This window comes from Corylus avellana, chromosome ca8 (genome assembly GCF_901000735.1).
Source record: "Corylus avellana chromosome ca8, CavTom2PMs-1.0".
In the NCBI taxonomy this organism is placed as follows: Eukaryota; Viridiplantae; Streptophyta; class Magnoliopsida; order Fagales; family Betulaceae; genus Corylus; species Corylus avellana.
The window spans coordinates 11,960,395-11,981,564 of record NC_081548.1 but is presented as its reverse complement, the minus strand read 5'-3'; the positions used below and the strand labels follow the sequence as shown (position 1 = coordinate 11,981,564).

Below are 21,170 nucleotides of genomic sequence, written 5' to 3'. Positions count from 1 at the left end.
ATGATCAAAATAAATGTTTAGTGTACCAATAAATAAACTTCACATCATTTTGATACCATCTCTTGCTAAAAAATTTTGTATCTCTCTAAATGTCTTTCATAGCTACAAACTTGGGTTTGGTTTTGGGAATCTAAAATTCTTCCATCATCCATATTTTTAAGAAAGTCGTACCTAAAACACTGAATTCCCAAATGCGATTGTTTCCGCAGTCGAGAATGATCAGAAATATGAAATTATCATTATGTTTCTCTCTTCAAGTGCCCAAGGGTATTTCATACAAAAAAATAATAGAAAAAACAAAAAAAAAATTAAAAAAAATAAAACTAAATATAAACCATAATTTTCTATCATTTCCCAATTTATAAACCATCCATCTTTTTTAATCTATTTTCTTTATTTCCCAATATATTAATTGTCTATACTTTTTTTTTTTTTTCATCTCTGACCAGATAAAATTTGTTCATTTTCGTTCTTTGGGAAATAAGCTTTTATATACATAATTTTATTTTTATTTTTATTTTTCATATATAACCAAATAAACCGGTTCATTTTTGTTTGTTGGAATAAAATAATTCCTCCCTTTTATATATAGATCTTACAAATGATCAAAAGATCAAACCCAAAAAAATAAACATAATAAAATCCTAACATAGTTTTACTGTTCTTTTCTTGTATAACCATAATGATATCCAACAACACAGAGAGAGAGGGAGATAAAACCTAAGATAGTTTAACTGTTCTTTTCTTGTATAACCACAATGATATCCAACAGAGAGAGAGAGAGAGAAATCCTAACATAGTTTAACTGTTCTTTTCTTGTATAACCATAATGATATCTAACACAGAGAGAGAGAGAGAGAGAGAGAGAGAGAAGCAAAATAGTAATATCACAAATTTACTTTCTATATGGTTTGGAGATTGAAAAAAAAAAAAAAAAAAGACGTCTGTCTTTAGCCCAGAAAAGGAAAGTAATCATTTTCCATGAAAAAAAAAAAAAAAAGAAAAAAAGTTTAATGGGCATTTTTGTACCCCCACCCCAACAAAAAAAAAAAAAAACCCTTTCCTAAAGCCAATTAATGTAGATTCCCACCTCTTTAAAAGAAACATAAATTCAAGTAAAAAAAAGAGTTAAGAGGAATCTCAATTCCTACGGGCATCTGAATTCCCCAACCGTGATAATCTTTTAGGATTGGAAAACCTGAAAAATTACCCTTATCCAAATGCGACGCAAGATCGTGAGCCATTGTTGCAGCCATACTTGGTGTTGTTATAGACCGGGGGGTTTAAATAATGGGGTAAAACCAAAAATCCCCTCCACATCAATGGGAACATTAAGAGCTCTACTAAGGAGCTCCGGCGTAGAGGTCTCACCCTTCCAAGTGTTGAACCATGGTCCCCCTCCGACTTCTACTGCTGCCATGTTACTTGTAACATCCAATATCATCTGTACATTCATAATATTTCAAGTGTTAAAATGTTCCCATAATCATCAAACCTAGAATTTGTGGTTGTAGGGTCTTCTCTTAATTTTTGTTGTTATTTTATAAAGAAGAGCTGCATACTTCTACTCAAATATTAATACTAACATGATAAACTTAATCATATCTCCCAACTCAAATAACAACTAGTCCTAATCTAGGAAATAACAAAACCAAATTGTAAGCATAAGATTTAAGGATTTCCAATTCCTACAAAGAAAAGACACTATGCAGGCCAAACATGGGAAGCATCAAGGGGAAAGAACAGGGCCGCCAGACTGACTAACTTTGAGATATATCAGCAAAATAAACACGGGAATTAAAAAGTAAATCCAGGGGGTCCACACATATCAAAATTATCACTAATCCAAACCAGGTCAGCCTGTGGATGGACCAATGGACATCACCTCAAAAATAATTCAATTCTCAACAATTCGAAATTTGTGAGTGCTGAGTTTTGTATCATCCTCCAAATGATAACAGGAGTGATGCCCTTCATGAAACTCGTGGTGTTCCACATTTAACATATCTGATGTAAATATCTCAATCGATACTACGTGTGTTATATAAGCCCAATGTCTCTCAAATATGAAGTAACAAAATTTGAAAAACATTGATATAATAATGACAAAATCTACTGAAATTTCAGTCATTAATGATTCACATGAATGGGATTTTGAGAGTTTTCATATATTATAATTGATCAAACAAAAACAAGCAAATAAACTATACTTCAGAGCCACTTATAAAGTAAATATTGTCATGTAGAGATGCAATAAACACCAGAAACAGTTTCAGACCAGTGAAACTACAAAATTTGAGGAAAGAGAGAGAGAGAGAGAGATGTAGATCAGATTGTCCATGGCTTTATAGAAATGTTTGGGCAGAAGGATACTCAAGGATTGGGTACCTGCAATTCTGCAAGTGCCCAAGAGATGATGCAAACTAGTTTACACATGGCTTCATTCAATCCAGCAAATTGATAATCATGAAACTAAGCAGATCAATCAGAGTAAAATTATCATAACTTTTTATTCTAATATGAGATGAAGGCAAAATTGATGGCATTAAAAAGTTGATTCAAAGCGCTATAATTTGTATTTCACGAAAAAAAAATTCCAATTCTAATGTTTACTAGCTCAAAAAGGACGGGCAACAAAAGTCTGAAAATCTAGTTCAGAAAGTTTATTCAACCTTTGGTTGGGCGAGATTGCGACCGGTAACTCTGATTGTCTTACCGAACTAATTGTGTACCCTACTAGGTCGCTCCTCCTTTCTCTAGTGTTAATCATAGGGCAGAAACTTTGCTTGACACTCGCACAATGTTTGCTTCAGCAATTTTGACTCTTTGAGATTATTTTAAATATAGTCATTTTTGTAGTTTTCCTTTTAGGGTTGCGTCCCTTACTTTTATTTAAGCACCATAAGGCCAGCCTGACTGAGTAGTTTTCTCTTATTATCCGTTTTATCAATAAGAATACTTCACGGAGAGTTTTTCTTCAATTTTCTTCAAATTCTTAGAGTTTTCTAGGACTTATAGCATGGTTGTGAATTATATGTTTGCAGATTTAGCTTCTCAATATGCCAAGTTGCATTGACTGGTATCAAAGCCTAGCTGCGCTGCATCAGATAGTATTAGAGCCCAGTTGCTTTCTTACCATAGTGCGAAGAGAAGCACGTAGAGGAAGACATGCAACTATTGGCGATGTGTATGAACGTGATGAGCAACTAGAGGCACATTTGCAGTGAATGTAGGAATGACTCAATCAGTTTGCTGATCGATTTGAGCAGTTTGATGCCCCTTCTTAAGGGTCCATTCTCCACTCAAGCAGGTACATCTTTCACAATCTATTTATCATCAGACTAATACAACAGAGACAGAAGAGTTGAGAAAATAACAAACCTTCCCTTTACTGCCATCATATCTTCGTTCCCAAATTCGCAATCTTAGCTCACCAAAACAAGAATCTTTACAAGCAGGAGCAAGACCAGCTTCTGATGTCGGAGCACGCAATGTTGTACCAGGATCCTTTGTTGTTACCTCTAATTCAACCTGCCCAGACAGTCTGTCATCAATTACTCCTTAACAGGCCTCAACATCAACATCTGATCTTTCCAACGAACTACTTGATCATTCAAAGAACTTAACAAGTTCCATCAATAATGCCCAAAACCAGCTTGCACTTTCTGCAAAGGAGTGTTAAGCTTCACATTTTTTTTTTTTTTGCTGAGGAAAAACAGTACAGTGTGATAGCACCTCTTCCCAAGGCCTCAGGAATGCATCCCAAGAAAGATATACCAGATTGACCCCATAAACTAGGTACTATCCCACCACATGAGTGTTGGGCTTTCAAATGAAAAACGAGACCAAAATCACGGAGACTTCCCTGCAGAACTTGGAACTGGGATGTGATGAAAGTAACATAATCAATAAAGAGATAAACAATTACCTTATGCGTCTGATTTTCCCCAGCCATGTACCAGTAACCCCAAGGAGCAATTTCCCAACTAACACCACCATTCCATGGCACAAATTCATAGAAAATTCCATCATAGTGAACTCCAACCTGCAGTAGTGAGTATCATAACATCTGTCAATAGATAAAAGAGGAGAGGTTACTACTTGTTTGAGACAGCACTTGACCTCATCTTATTTTTCAGTGAAAATGCTCTTTATCAAGGCATGTTTATGCATAACTTGGCTACAATTTGGAATAAAATTGTTTCATCATTTTCCCCTTGACTTTAAAGAGGAAGATATTTCTCAAATAGTACCAGAGAAACGAGCTCAGGGGCCAAAAACACAACCACATTCCTAGATCAAAGCATCTTGATGAAGCAAATTGATTTCATAAAGATCAGGTAGTTAACTAATTGCCCTTTGTCTTAAAGCAAAGAGTGAATTCATGACTCAAAAAACAAATAAAACAAAGGCTTGCCAAAGCAGGTTCATATAGCATTCATTTTTTGATAAGTAGATTCATATAGCATTCTGGCATAGAGAAACAACCAAAACTACACTTCTTTCTCTTTCAGGATCCTTGGACCTTCCCATGATATATAATCTTTTACTGTCAAGGATTTTATTTACCATCCATAACGAAATTGAAGCAAAAATAATAAGAGAAAGCACAGCAACATTAGAAGAGAAATTGCCCCCAAAATAGAGTACCAATGCAGCATTTTCAAAATTCTGTGTCAGTCCAGGTAGTTGCCTCAACCCACCAGCTGCAGTGAGAGCAACTTCTCCACTAGCACCTTCAAATACATTACACTGTACCTGCAGTAAGACATCAACCAGTAAGATACAGACACTGAGCCGCAGTAATTAATCAGTGTACCACACCAAAGAATGAATAAGCTTACTCAATCAGAAAGCTACTGTTGAATGAATATCTTCATAAAGAAGCTCCCCCAATGAACAATACAAGGTCTAACCTTACTTCTAAATGGAACATCAAGAAAGCGTGCTCTGTAACCAAAGATTTACTCTATAGAGCTTCTTTGACTGTTCAGTATCTAGCAAGCAACAGTCCTTGCTTTCTGGCCCTTTGTCTCATCCATAAAATTTACATCTTTTCGAATTAAGAGGCAGAAAGCAATAAATAATAATTCCACACTCTTCAAAATGGTAGTGCAATGGCATAGGACTCTTTAAAGCTAATGCCCATGTTACTGTGTATTATGGATAAATATTTCTCGACTGTCAGTTCCCTTTCTTTTAAGTACTTCATATAATGAAAAATGGCTAAAGCTCACACATCTAATAAAAAATGAACAAAAAAGAGCTAAGAAAAAAAGAATACCCAAAACCATTTTCTTGGGAATGCTCCACCCCAGTTCTTTTCGGAATATGAAGGGGCATTTTGAAACTCAAACCTTTCACCATCCCACTCTATCCAACCTGAAATTCAAATTTAAAACCCGAGGTCATGTCCCAAATAATGCATGCAGACGCAAATTGCTAAAGAAGCAATTTCATACCCAAGCAAATAGATTCTAGGTGCGAGGCACACGGGTTGTGTTTGGCTGACATGGATTGATGTGGTATAAAGTTTTGAATTTTTTGTATTGAAAGTGACAGTTTTGTTTTGTAATGATTTTTTTTTTTTTTTTTTATTTGAATAGTAATAAAAAGTGATAATGTTTTTATGTTGATTTTTTGGGGAAAATGGTGCGTAAATAGTGTTAGGGGATGAAATGGTGTGCAAAACATAACCATGATCATAGCAAAACAAATATTGATATCACAGAGGGGATATACACAACTAAAGCCCAGATATAAGCACTGGAAACATCAGTTCCATGAGTATAAGTGTTGTCAGGTTGTCCCTTTGGATTGTAGGACTTCAAGAAGGTGAATAGCATAGCAAAATCATAATTGTGAGCTAAAAAGTGGGATATTAATCGTCAATCAATGGAAGAAGCTAAAACCTGTTGACAGTCCACCAGCCATGCATATTTGCCAATGGGGTTCAAATACAGGAAAAGCTGCAAGCCAGCCTGCAGTGGACATCTGTTTGGACCCGACATTGCCCCAGCCATAGGTAGGATGGGTACTGTACTCCCAACGTGCAGTCTTCACAGTATCCACATAATTTGACCTGTCATTGAAAAGCCAAGCCACGCCAGACTAACTAATCAGACAAGTTCTGAAAATATTTTGCCCATCCCGGTTACAAGTTTAAGATTTGAGGTGTAATGTCATGTTCCAATACAATCATCTATCCCTAAACCCGAAAACATTTGATAAAAGAAATGTTAGGTCAGGAAAAAAGAAAAGGCCTATTTCACCTGCAGGCCAAAGAAAGAAGGAAGCCTACTATACCATCTGGATTTCAGACAGAAATAATCATATGTAGAATGTGTATCTTTCAAATTATAATACATGCCATGAAAAAGAGTGCTACCTGCCATCATCACGAATGAAACCTTGATGCCAAAGTGGGCTGACTTGGAAACCTTCCAGCACTCTTTTACTGAATTCCTGTGCAAACAACACATAAGAAAGGTTAAGAACAAAAGTTGTTTTTTACTAGCCATTAATTTCCTCATCCACATGATTATATAACAGATCTACATCCTCCTGCTGGTCAACTTGTAATCATGGAAGACCTTATCTGCTCGAACAGGGGAAAATGGCCATCAAAAAGCAATACCAAGTAAAAGTTGAATAAATTAGGCCACTGTCAAACGTGTAGAGTACCAGCTACGCATATAATTCAAGTCCAACATATAAAAAGTTCAGCTAAATATCGAAGAATGCCATGAGAAAACAATACACTGTCGCATATGGAAGTTTAATTTGGCAGTCCTCAAAAATTTAATACCCAAAATGACTAGTGAATGACATATTGGAAACTACTAAAATCATCTAGAAATCTCTTATGGGTTGGATATTTTTATTTTTAGAGAAAGGATGAAAAGAAAATTAGTTTCAACATTTACACAAAAACAATTATCCAAAAGTGGTGTCTCAACCTGAGGAGGGACCTCCTTGTTTGGAGGCTTCAATTCCTTTTCAGCAATAAAGGTATTCCCCAGTATTAGCTCATGCCTACCTATGAATTAAAAAATTGTTAGCTAGAGTCAAGAATCAATAGAATCTAATCAGTCCTCTTTTCCTTGACTAGCATGGAAGGACTTCAGACTATCTTGACCATTTGGAAGCAGAATGTAAGGTGAAAACAAGAAAACATCGCTGAAAAAAAAAAAAAAAAAAGAAAAAAAAAGAAGAAAGAATAAAGCTGACAAAATTGCATTCAAATAAAAGGCTAGTTCCAAAAAGTAGCACAAGTGGAATGAAACCAATACGTTAAGCACACAAGTAAAATCCCATACTCTTAACACAAAAGTAACTGTTTGAAAGGTTGGGGGCGCGGGGTAGGGATAATGGAATTAAACAGAAACTACAGTTTGAAGAGTCAAAAGCATGTTTATCAGGTAAAAAGGAGATAATGGAATTAAACAACACCTGCATAGAATAATAACAAATACCGGTATCAAATTGTCTCAAGGTATATAATGATGTCTAATCAACTCTAATCACAGCAAAATATTGCACTTTATATTCCAAACAAAATAGTAATAAAACACTGTCATTGCTGACATAAGGAGCAAGAAAGCATCATGGGAATCAACACCAGGGGATCACAAACTGCTGCCAAGGCCTAGCATGATTAAGAAGAGTAACAACTAATACGATTGCTTTAATGCTGCGTATGTTCTTTTAGGCATAAAGAAGAAATCTTACTTCCCCAAAAGTTCTGCGACTCCTCAGAGTATTGACAAATATACTTGTCATTAGCGCCAAGAATTTGAGCCCCAACTCCAGTATATCTTGGTCCATGCTGTGCCACTTCAAATGCCGTTAATTTCTTAGAGAATGCAGGATTCTCCACAGAATACATAAAGCAGAAGCTCTGCCTCCGTTCTGGGATCGACACCTTGAAGTACCAACCCTCAAAAAACTTCCTGGTACTTCCATCAAAATGGTACCTGATTCAAATAGAGGGGAATAATTATGTCTACAAGGAAGATGGCCCATTGCTAATTAACCCAAAAAGATATTGTAGCTGTGACATTAGTGGGGCTGAATTGTAAAGGTGTTGCATAAGTACTACGTTTCACTTTGGTTGCTTACTAGACAAGATTAGGACATATAGCGTCTCTAGGGAATTTTAATTGTATTGACCCATAATTTTGGAATGGAATATAGCAGACATGTGGCTACTGCTTTTCTTAGGTCCTAAAAATAGCCAATTGCTACTAGTGTTAGTCTATTTTTTTTTTTTTTTAATTTATATATATATATATATAAGTAAAAGGATTTCATTAAAAACCAAAGGCGCACCCAAGTGTATTGGAAGTATACAAAAGAAACACCCAATCCAATCCAAACAATAAAAAAAAAAGAGATCAAATGAAGACGAGAAATGTGCAAACAATCATAAGCAACTATCCACTAAAAATGGTACGGAAAAATAAGGCATTTAGCTCCAACATCTTCCTCTCACTGTCTTCAAGTTCAGGTCATTTTTTTCCCACCAAATGCACCACATCAAATAGAGTGGGACCATTTTCCACAAAGCTTCACTTTGAGAATTACCAATCTTCTTTCTCCAACAAGCAAGGAGATCTCTCACCCAACAAGGCATGACCCACGTTAATCCGAAAAGACCAAAAATAGAGTACTATAAATCACTAGCTATCTAGCAATGGAACAAGATGTGGTCAATGGTTTCCCCACTCTTTTTACTTACACATGCAGTACCAATCTACTACAATGATTTTCTACTTTCTTAAGTTGTCCACTGTGAGGATCTTACCTAAGGTGGTAAACCAAACAAAGAAGTCAATATCAACAGGATCCTGCTCCGCCAAATACACCTCCAAGGGGATTGCTATCAAGTGGGATTAAGACATTATAGAAAGATTTTACATAAAATAACCCTTTCTTGGAGGGTTCCAGCAAAGCTTGTCAGCACCATCATGTTCTAGCTTAATGGAATACAATTGATCGAAGAACAAGGAAAGGAATTCCAGCTCCCAATCATGCACAGGTCTAACAAATTAACGTTCCACTAAGGAGAGCCATTAGAGAACTGAAGATGATTAGCCAAGGAAGAATCCCTATGGCAAGAAATGCTATACAACTCCGGAAACACTGCTTTTAAGGTTCTCCACACCACATATCATACCAAAAACTAATCTTGATGCCGTCACCCGCCTTGAAACTAGGACATCTAGAAAACTCCTCCCACCCCTTCCTAATGAATTACTAGAGACATAAGACCCAAAACTTCATTAGAGAACCACCTGCCACTAACCACCATATTTCACATCCACTACCTTTCTCTAGAGAGCATATCTCTCATAGGCATAACACTATAGCCACTTCCCTAAAAGGGCTCGATTGAACAAGAGCAAATTTTGAATCCTCAAACCCCCTCTCAGAGATTCAAGAACAAACCTTGGGTCAACTTGCCAGATGGAATCTGACCCCTTCACCCATTCCTCCCCACAAGAAATAACATTGTAACTTCTCAAATTCAATTGGCAACACTAACCAGGAAGGGAAACAACGACAAGGAGTTAGTTGGCAAGTTAGACAAAGTGCTCTTGGTAGTGGACGAGTACAAACGCTTCCCCCCCTTTCAACAAGTACAAACGCTTTCAGCCAACCAAACAACGATCAACATTCTCAATAATGCCATTCTAAATCAGTTTGGCATTAAAAGAAGCACCCAAAGGAAGACCAAGGCAGTTCATAGGCAAAGACGATACCCTGCAACCCAAGATTCTAGCCAAACATTTAATGTTATTAATCAAACCTACAATTCTAACTTAGCCAAATTGATCTTCAAGCCCGAAACAACTTCAAAACATAAAAACAAGCAATGCAATTGATAGAGGTGATCTGAGTCTACCCCATAGAAAATTAAAGTGTCGTCTACAAATAGAAAATGAGATATGCAAACACACCAACACTCCCCATCCCCACAGATAAGCTAGACAACAAACCCTCACTCACTACCCCAAAAATCATCATACCCAAAGCCTCCATCACAATGACAAACAACAATGGAGATAGAGAGTCCTCCTATCTCAAGCCATGGGAGCTACTAAAATAAACGGTGGGAGTGTCATTCACCAAAACAGAAAACACACCAAAGAGATACGATGCGCCATCCATGTGCACCATTTCCCCCCAAAACCACTCCTCAACATGTACAGCGAGAAATCCTAAATAATAATATGATCATAAGCTTTTTCTAAATCCAATTTGCAGAACACACCTGGCTCCCCAGATTTTATTCAGCTATAAAGGCATTCATTAGCAATAAGAACCTATCTGCCTTGCTCAATGAAAGCATTTTGCAACTTAGAAATAATCTTCTCCAAGACCATCTTAAACTTGTTGGCTAGAACCTTGGCAATAATACTATAAATGCCACTCACGAGACTAATCGGGCGAAAATCCTTGAGATCAATAACCCAAAAATCTTCAGAATGAGAGCAATGAATGTAGCATTTACACTCCATTAAAACTTACCTCTAGCATGAAAGTCATGGAAGACCTTCATGATGTATTCTTTTAACACATCCCGACAAGCTTGGAAGAAAGCCATAGAGTAACCACCAAGGTCTGGCACCTTGCATCATTCGTAACTTTCACTACCCCCAACACCTCCCCTTCCTCAAAATCTCTCCCTAACCAATTAGCCTCAGCCTCACCCCATTAGTCAAAGAAAGGTTGTCCAATAAAGGCCACCAACTAAATGGCCAAGTATACAAATGTCTATAAAACTGGAATGTGCTTGCTGATTTCCACCCAATTGGTAGAAATTATACCAGCAACTAACAAAGAGTCAATGGAGTTCTTCCTTCTATTGGAATTCTCAATTCTGTGAAAAAACTTCATGCAATTGTCACCTTCCCTTAACCACAATGCCCTAGAATTCTGAAACCAACTCACCTCCCCCATAGAGTGGATTTGTCCAACTCACTTAATACTTTTGCCTTCTTCATTCTCCTTGTCTCCTATGGCCCTCTCTTCTTCAATGAAATCAATAACTCATAACTCTTCCAAAAGGATCCTTTTCTTCCTCCCTACCTTGCCAACTACCTCCTCATTCCATCTTCTTAAATCAACTTTCAAGGCATTGAGCTTGTGAGCCAAAAGCTCGGAAAACCTTGGAAGTAATAAGAGTTCCACCACTTTTTCACTCTATCCACAAAACCCTCATACTTTAGCCACATATTTTCAAATTTGAAGTACCTACTACCTCCTTGAAAGTTACCTCAGTCAAGAAGGATCCGAAAGTAGTCCGAGCAAAGTTAAGGAAGCCTCCTCTAGGACACACCAAGAAGCCGAGCTTCCCAAACTAGAGAATCAAGAAATATATCAATCCTAGACCAAGAGAACAAGCCCCGATTATTTGACAAAGTAAATGTTGCACCAACAAGAGGGAGGTCCATCAGGCCTTGATCAAAAATGAAATCAAAAAATCCATCACAACTGGGCATAAATAGGCTTGTCCCGATCTCTCACTAGGGAACCGGGTGACGTTAAAATCACCCCCAATGCACCAAGGCAAGTTCTACCAACTGAGTAGACCAGCCAACTCATCACAAAGGAGCCTTCTATCCCCCATCAAAACTAAGGCCATAGCACACACACAAGCCCAAGTGAAATGATCGTCAACGTTCTTGAATGTAACAACCAGCGTGAATTACCCCACACTCATCAATCTTTTCCTCCACCCTCCTATCCCGCATAATCAAAATGCCACCCAATGCCCATCCAGAGTCCAAATAGCACCAATCCACACGATGGCATCCCCACAAACTACGCACAACACTACAAGACAAGGCCTCAAGCTTAGTTTCTTGAAAACATACAATATCAACCTTCCAATCTCTGAGTAAATTCCTCACCCTCAAGCATTTATCTCTCTCATTCAACCCTCTCACGTTCCAAGACAACAGTTGAGGCTTCATTAAGAACTGAGAAACCCCTTTCCCACGAATTGAACTTTCACCTTTGGAGTCATAATTAATAGAGCATTCCAGCCTTTTTAACTCCCTACTACCTTTTATTACCTATTTTAGAATTAGAAGCTGAAACCTTATGAAGACGGCAGGCTTTAATTTTTTGTCAAAAGTGCCATAAACTATTCCTCAAACCCACATACGAAACCCCCACAACACGATGGATCTCCTTCACTCTCAGCAAAACCCATTCTAAGTACCTTGAACATCCAGATTTCCCCAACCCACTGGTGGATAGGAACTTAGGGAAGTGCAAAACAAGGCTTCCACCCTATTGAAAAGATCCACATCGCATCAAGTCATGTCGTACACAGGCTGATTGCACCCAAACCCATCCCAACCAAACTAGGCACAGCGGTTCCTTCCCCCTTATCACCATTAACACTGACCTCTCACACAAGACTTGAAGATGAACAAGAAACAGAGGGATCAACGACCAGTGAAGAATTAATTCTTCCATTTTTAACAGCGAAAGCCCACTCAGCAAACCCAGGGTCAACTGCAACGCCAAAACAAGTCTTGATCAACAACCACCAACAAGCCCTAAGACAATAGCACTATCACCCTGGCTATCTAACTGACTAATTAAGCGAGCAACTACACCAAGAAACTTAGGACCACCAGAGACACCAACACCACAGGGAGGTTGAAAAAAAGACAGCGGGAAAGTTTCTAGGTATGACACCTTCGACCTAGAAACGCCAGCAGGGCCTAAGACAACCTGTTGAGATCACAACAAAGACACTGCGTCACTGCCGACAAGATCTTCTAAGGGAGGTTGAGAAGACAGTCATAAGAAAGTTTCCAAGTTACACCTTCGACCCAAAAACACTAGCAAGGCCTTAGACAACCTGTTGAGAGCACAACGAAGGCACTGCGTCATTGCCGGGCAGATCTACAGTTCTCACCATGCTCCCCTCCATGAGTAACACCAGCTGCAAAGTAGAACAAGAGAGCGCTGAAACAGACCCAGAAGCACCAACGGGAGTACTCCCCCCACCCTCCCCAAGTGGAGGTTGAGGAAAAAAGGTTAAGACAGCTTGGAAGCGCATCACAACAGGTCCTCCAAGTTGACCTGTACAAATACCCATAACCTTCACTATGTCCGAGCCCAACACAAGACGCCCCGAACCCAGTGGCCCACCTCCCATGTTTGTCCTCCATTTTAATGAAAATTTTGATTAGGGCTTGTGGGAAAACTTAGCCTAAGCGCCCCCCAAGCCCATCAGAACCTTCCCTTTAAAGTCTCGAAAAGTGTAGGCCACTAGAGGCAGGCCTAAACTATTCGGAGCAACAAGGGGCTTGGACATGCGCACACACGGGGGGCGGAAGGAGTTCGTCTAACAAGGCCTGACTTACTTTCACAAGCACTTGGGTCCTATCCTACATCAATTCACTCTAAGCAATGGACCACATCCAAATTTATGCATAGCAACATCTCTCTAAGGTTGCGAACATAAAAAAATTTCAATTATACATCCCTTATCCTTCCTCGAGCAAAGTCCACCAGCAAAGATATTGGGATCTCCTCCAACCCCAGATACAAAGCCAAATGAAAACCGCTCAGTTGTGATATGTCCCATCGGTGCAAACACTTTAGAGTTCCAAAAAACAACCTTCGTCAACACTGTCAGAGTTCTCCTCAGCCCCCGCAAACACCTTTGCAAACGGCCTTAATCACCACCTTAACAACTCCATCCTCACTTAGTTGCACTTAACAATATTAACGAAGCTAAACATTATGCTGAAGGAACTACCAATGAAAAAGAGCGGAATCAAAGAGAAAAGAGAAAAAGGATTTGCTAATAATACCAGGAGTTCCCAAAAACACCCTTCGTCAACACTGTCAGAAATCTCCTCAGTCCCCGCAAGCACCTTTGCAAACGGCCTTAAGCACCACCTTAACAACTCCATCCTCACTTAGTTGTACTTAACAATATTAACGAAGCTAAACATTATGCTGAAGGAACGACCAATGAAAAAGAGCGGAATCAAAGAGAGAAGAGAAAAAGGATTTGCTAATAACACCAAGAGTTACTTTAATCACTTCACGCGGATCCTTGCCTTCAATTAGATGAAAGGTAAATTTTTATTCATTCCTTGATGAGCCATACAGCATCTACAAGCTTTTCACAAGACGCAGGAAATAGGAAATGGGAGCTTACACTGAAATATAGCTACAAAGCACAAATCCCCATCTTGATCCTCATAAAAGTTAAAAACATAAGGAATTTAAGGAAAAAAATATACTCAGATTTCTTGTCCTTTAGAATCCAAGAGCAGAAATCCCACCAACTTGGCCAGTAGTACATTAATAGCCATCTCTCAGTTGGCATGATTAGTTAACGTGTGCTTTCATTCTATGAGAAAACATAACCACAACAACCATAAAGACAAGTACAGGATTCAAATTAATCTTCACTTTTTCCAAGCCCTCCATTTTGTTCCCATGGGCCACACCCAAGCCTAAGGTCAAATGAATACAACTTCATAGTATAATACTCAGAATTCAAATCCAATCAATTCCACAAAGTTTTCATTCTAAAAAGTAGGCAAAGCTAGAATCACGATTTAATTCAGTTCAACGCAAATTTACCCGCTGTGAGGGGTTCGAAGCTCTCGATTGGGAGGCGTGGGCACGTAGACGGGAGTGACAGAGCCCGAACCCTCTTTATCTTTCTCTTTCTCTCCTTCTTTTTCAACAGTCGAAGACGACGCGAACACGCGCGGGCAAGGCCGAAACCCTAGCTTCGGAGAGCTCCGTTGCGTCCCAAAGGAGCTGAGCTTTGAAGGCTGAGCGAGCTTAACACTGGACTTAAGGTTTAAGGATGGAACCCCGAAGTTGGGAGAGAAATGGTGAGGCTCGCAGAGTGAATACACCATTGTTTCCATTGCAATGGGAAGTGAAGCAGCTGAGTGCGACTTTGAATATGGAGTAGGACATAAAAGCTATGTTTGGCAAGGGGAAGCCCGCACTGTAGCTGGTACCAGCTACACCAACCGTATTAATTTTGACTTTGTAATTTTTTTTTTTTTTTTGTTTTGTCTTTTAAAAAAAACAAAGTATTAAAATTGGCCAAAAATTGCTGCACACTTCACGGGAATTTTTTTTTTTAATTTTTTTTTTTCAAAGCAAAAAAAAAAAAAAAAGGAGAGAACGATGGAGCCACCCCTTAGGATCCGTGGTTCGACCATTCATGGCCAAGGGAGTGAACCGGGCCCCTTGGCAAAAAAAAAAAGGGTGAAAATGGACCACCCCAAAGACCGGGTAGTTTGGACGGCCACCACAACGGCCACCCCCAAATGCAATAAGGGGTGGCCGGGGTGGGATCGGGCCGAGCCAAAACCCCATTTTGGCCAAGGGAGTGGCTCCACGTTCTCCTCCCACTTTTTTTTTTTTGCTTTGAAAAAAAAAAATTCACGTGAAGCGTGCAGCAATTTTTGGCCAATTTTAATACTTTGTTTTTAAAAAAAAAAAAAAAAAAAAATTACAAAGTCAAAATTAATACTGTTGGTGTCAGATTGCACTGTAGCTGGAACAATACCGTTCCAGCTACAGTGCGGGGCTTCCCCTTGCCAAACATAGCTAAATTTCATACAATCACCGGTCGTAGGAATTCTTCCACATCCCACTCTCTAAAATAAAATCTATTAAATAACACGTAACAAGATTGAATTTAAAACTCAATTCATCGAAACTTTGTCCTCGGACTCGGAGCATGTGAGATGTGAGAAAAAGAGTCACAGAGACGGTCGTAATTTACCGTATAAGCTTCAAACAACAGGTGTACGAGAGCTTAACAACTCGCAAAAACACTAAAAATACAAAACTACCACAAAATTAAGCCCGGCAAAACTTGTTCGCGTGTCGGGTTTATGTCCGAACCGATTATGACTCGACACATTTAACTAAACGTGTCGAGCCCCCAACCCGAACACGACACGGTCTATAAACGGGTAACATGACATGAACCCGATCATATAAACGGGTTGTAATCGTGTCGTGCAGTGGCAGATCTAAGAATTGGAGTTACCAGGGGTGTAAAAAAATAATTTTTTTTTCTCTTTATGTATTATATATATTTTTTATAATACGGTAAATACAATGAAAAAATAAATTATACCATAATATATGTATTACAAATCAAATCAAACTCATCAAATTACCCAACAAAAAAAAACAAAAACAAAAATCAAAGTAACTATTAAAAATCTTCATCTAACTACGTCACAAACACATAATAATTTAAACTACTTACGAAATAAACTAAGCACAATTAAATGACTACTAGTGTCTAAGAAAAATGAGTACTTTTAGTGGGCTATTAGCATACGGCTATTTCTTTTAGAAAAGCTTCAAATCTCAAAGCATAAATTACATTGAAGTCTAAGCCTACATAAAAAAGACTAGAGTCTAAATTTAGCCAAAAAAAAAAAAAATCACATTTATCTATAAACTATGACGAGAAACACTAAAAAATTCACCCATTATCTTTTTTTAATAATAAACTATTATCTACTCTCTCTCCACTAATAAAATATAACTTTATTCTCTCTCTCTTTAATAAAAATAGCCTCATTTCTCTACATAATGACCATTTGAACGACAAAAAGAAGGCCAAGGGCACCCTTGGTAAACTTTTTTTTACCAGGGGGCACCTTTAAAATTTTGATTGAAAATACTTAATAAATTTTTTAAAAAAAAAATTTATCAGGGGCTCCTTCCCCCAGGTTGCCCCTATGTAAACAGTAAATCTGCCACTGGTGTCGTGTTATCTGTTTATAAACTGACCCGACCCGACACGAATGTAAACTCATTATAGTTTTTAACCTTTTATAGCCATACTAAAATGGTTTTTTTTTTTTTTTTTTTTTTTAATTTATTTATTTATTTTTTTTTTTTTATCAAGTCTTTCCTCTGCTTCCTAAACAAGGGAGGTAGAATTGGAGTTTTTTTTGTTAGGGTTGAGCTTTTAGGTTTAGACGTTTCATGGAAAAAGAAAAAAAAAATACGGGTCAAACGTGTCAACCTGTGAACCCGGCAGGTTGACACGACACTAAACGTGTCGTAAACGGTGACCAATTTACGACCCGAACCCATTTCAGCCCAACCCTAACCCGAATTTTACATGTTGTGTTCATGTCGGGTTCGCGTGTCACGGGTTAAATTGCTAGCCCTAACCAAGACGAGCATGCAACAAATGAGACGATTGTGAAATTTTTTACTAGAAATAAAATTTTGGGGAAATTTCGCTAGTCTCATTTTGAAAATACCCTTCAAATTTCAAAAACTCTCAATTAAACCCTCTGATCTAGTTTGGCAGAGCTACTGGCAATTCCTTCAATACAATTAAATGGTAACTCACTAAGTGAATCACCGATTCATTAATTAGAGTAAATACAACACGAAAGGTGAAAATACATGATTTGGGACTTATATATTCATGAGGTGGACAAATGTTGTACATTCAAGCCTCTTAACTCGCATATGTTAATTTCTTAGTATTGTTATTTGTTTGATTTTCTGTTATTTTAGTATTTTCAAGTGTTTAATAAAGATACAAGAAGTATCATTAATTTTGGGCTTAAAGCACACTTTGAAAAGGCCTAAAAAAGTGTGCTCAAGCTTAACCAATTATAATAGTGGACCTATATGATTTGGTCAAATTTAATCAAAACAAGGAAATGATTAAATCAGAATTTCTCTAATTAGAGTTAAAATCGGATTTGATTAAATTTCAGATTCTGCACATGTCTCCGTATTTTGACCATAACTTTCTGTTTAAATATCAGATTGAGGTGAAATTAGCATAATTGGAAAGCTAACTCAACATACTACAAATCATTATGAAATAGGATTTTCCCAATTCTGACATTTGCTATGCCAAAATAGTCCCGCAATTAAAGAACGCAAATCTGGATGAATCATATTCCGATTTGTACTAGGATTACTTCCAAATTTGACTAGGAGACTAAAGTACGGTTTTTATGGGTTTCCTATGGCTTCTAGGACTTGTTTACTCCCTATAAATAGACCCCTAAGCTTCAAGAGAATGAGTGCTTAGTTTTAGACATAAATTATCTCCTTTGAGGCCTCACAAGTTGAAAAGGAGAGGATCATGGCAGGAGGCCACCCAACACCAAGATGAGAGGCTAATTCTATAATAGAGCGTTGATGTAGCCATTTCCAAGTAACAATGGTTTAATTTTATTTTAATTTGGGCTTTTTTATATTATGCATGATGGTTGTATAACTGTGAGATTGATCTTAATGTTTATATTCAATCATTATAAATTTCTTCTCTTGTCTTAGTAAGTCTTTTATATTGATTCAACTCAATCTGTCATATTTTATGAGATTAAATGAATGATTGTTATACAATGGTTTTAACTGACACGTTATCCATAGGATTTGATAGGCCATGCCTAGGAAAGACGGATTGTACTACACCCTAGTTTAGTGTAATTTAGGTAGACAATTCGTGTCAACCGAAGATGGGTTATGCTTATTCATTGATTGTGTGTAACCTAGGGAAGATGGATCATACCGCATCTTAGTAGTTAGGTGGACGGTTCGTGCCAACCGAACATGGGTTATACCTATTTCTAAATGATGGTATTTTCTTGATTACTCGAGTGAGACGAGCCATATATCATGCATAATATGAATTTCTCTTATTAATTTATGGTTGATCATTGTTATGCGGTGAGTGGTGAATCAACCCCCTATTCTTTCTCTCATCACTACTATCTTTTACTTTTATGCATTTCGTTTAAAAACAAATCAAACTTCTTTTAATTAAGTTATATTTAATCTTGATAAATTCAATAATAACACATACACAGTCCTTGAGGTTCGACACCATCAATATAGCCCTATCATACGAGGATTCGTTCTATTGCAAGTGGTTCTTTTTATTATTGGTTATTTTTGGACATAAAAAGACCGTATCAATTTTTGGCACCGTTGCCAGGGACTGCTTAACGATTGCGTTGTTAAGTTTTAAAGATTAAATCTAGCTTAATTTATTTTCTATTTTTATTTTCTTTTATTTTATTTTTCTTTTCTAATCTTTATTTATTTATTTATTTTTTCAGCTCTCACGTCCGTAGCTGCACAGGAGTTTCAACACCTGTGCGCTCGAGCCCAGCCATCCTGCGCTCGAGCCTATCATTGGCAGTGCGCTCGAGCACACCTTCCAATGCGATCGAGCACACTTGCGCAACCTCCAACAGTTGCGCACGAGCGCATCAGCCCTGCACCCCAGCATTTGTCAGCAGTGCGCTTGAGCGCACCCTCAAGTGCAATCGAGCGCACCTATGGCAACTTGACTAGTTCTAGCCCTGAATTTCCAGCAAACCTGAGGGTTGTTTGTGAGTTTTTGTTTTATTTTTCTTTTGTTATTTTATTTTATTTTTGTCAGTTAAGTTCATGTGGGGAGGCATTCTAACACCCCATAGTCCTTATCACCATGTTAAAGATTGTCCTACTGCTGGACAATTTTCTAATTATTCTTATGAGCATAGAACACACTGTTCTCCAAACCAGGGAATGACCTTTATTCTAATTCCTATAACCTGCATGGAGCAATCGGTCTAATCTCTCATGACAACTCAAGCTCCTGGAAATTATGCTCCACAATTTCACAAACTGCACCATCAATCATATCTGCAGTTCAACAATCAATCCTATTCCTCTCAATATCAAGCAAACTCCATAGCAGCAGTATCAGGCCACACCATCTCCTCTGTCAGATACTGACTTTCTAGATAAGTTGAAGGCTATTTAGACCAATGATCAACTATTGCATGCTCATGAGGAGGAGCCATCTCACATCTATCGGCCTCCACAGCATCAGTATCAGGCCACACCATCTCCTCGGTCGAATTCTGACTTTCAAGATCAAATGTTGAAAAGTCAAGATCAGATATTGAATCTTCTCAACAAGACTAATTAGATTATGAAATCTCAACAAGAAATGATGAAGTCTCAACAGGAACTGGTGCACTATACCCCTCGATTCTTCGATGAGATAGAAACCAAGATAGAAGTTCACGTTATACAAAACATCAACCACCTCAATAGAGAAGAAGAAGAGCATCAAAGTCAGATAGTGGCCAATCCTGAAGGTCACTACATGGTGCATGAGAGTACTTATCCTAAGCAAGCTATCACCACATTGAGGAGTGAAGAAGTGGTCATAAATAATGTAGGAGAGAGGAAGGAAGAGCAAATTGAGGCCCCACAAGATCTACATCGAGGAAAAGGCAAGGAAGTGAGCACTAAGGCTTCTTCACCATCAACTCCTATTCCCGAAACGCCATTGAGCCTCGAGCCCCTATTTCATGTGTTGTTCCACAATTACCCACCTAAATTAATAGGCAAATAATTGGATGTTTTACCCGCAAGTGCACGAGGTCAACATAGTAGTATAGTGTGCAAATACGGGGTCATTCCCACAAGGACTGCTGAATCTTGTTTTAAAATCAATTCCCAAAGTAAAATAAAGCAAGAGATTGAATTTAAATTGATAATGATAAAAAAGGTAGGGCTTTGATATCCACCACTAATTATATTTAGCTAATATATCAATATGCCAATATTTTGATCATGTTATGAATATCTAATGTTTGTCAACTTAAGGGAATTGGTGTCTATTCTTTAAGCTATTGATTTCCCTAAGCAACGAATTAGGCATGAGTGTCTACTCTAATTCTTTTCTTTCTTAAAGGATTTAGCATGGGTGTCTACTAAGTTGTTTTTTAAGAAAGCACAAAACTGTGGAAATCGACAAACACATGAGGCCTAGGGCATGGGTGTCTACTCCCGGTTCTCCATGTTGCTTAACCCAAGAATCCTGTGTGGATATCTTTTGTTACTTATGTTAAACCTAGGACTCAATCATCCAAATTTATTTAACTAACTAGTCCATACCACATGCACATGTTGATCAGGCATACACATATGAGGAATTCATGAAACTAGGTATTAATCAAGTTAGACATCATAACAAGATCATCACAAAGGCGCCAATATTGAATATTAATAAAACATAACTAGGGCTTCAATCTAGCCATACTAAATAAATTAGCTACACATAGAAGGAAAAGAAAGGAAAAGAATAAACTCGAGACTGG

General features: G+C 37.9%; 1 protein-coding gene across 3 annotated transcripts; it reads right to left on the bottom strand.

Moving 5' to 3' along the window:
- Positions 1-863: 863 nt before the first annotated feature.
- Positions 864-15,001, bottom strand: LOC132189356 (tocopherol cyclase, chloroplastic-like). 3 transcript variants are annotated; one of them, XM_059604066.1, is made up of 10 exons: positions 14,629-15,001; positions 7,732-7,976; positions 6,960-7,039; positions 6,389-6,465; positions 5,913-6,082; positions 5,285-5,382; positions 4,651-4,758; positions 3,929-4,045; positions 3,382-3,531; positions 864-1,444 (listed from the first exon to the last, which is right to left on the bottom strand). In XM_059604066.1, exons 1-10 carry the CDS (start codon positions 14,922-14,924, stop codon positions 1,268-1,270), a joined length of 1,518 nt encoding a protein of 505 aa, XP_059460049.1. In that variant the 5' UTR covers positions 14,925-15,001; the 3' UTR covers positions 864-1,267. The 3 variants fall into 3 exon arrangements, with proteins under 3 accessions (XP_059460049.1, XP_059460050.1, XP_059460051.1); XM_059604067.1 differs by having other exon boundaries at positions 4,651-4,752; XM_059604068.1 differs by lacking the exon at positions 864-1,444 and having other exon boundaries at positions 3,446-3,665.
- Between the last annotated feature and the right edge of the window lie 6,169 nt (positions 15,002-21,170).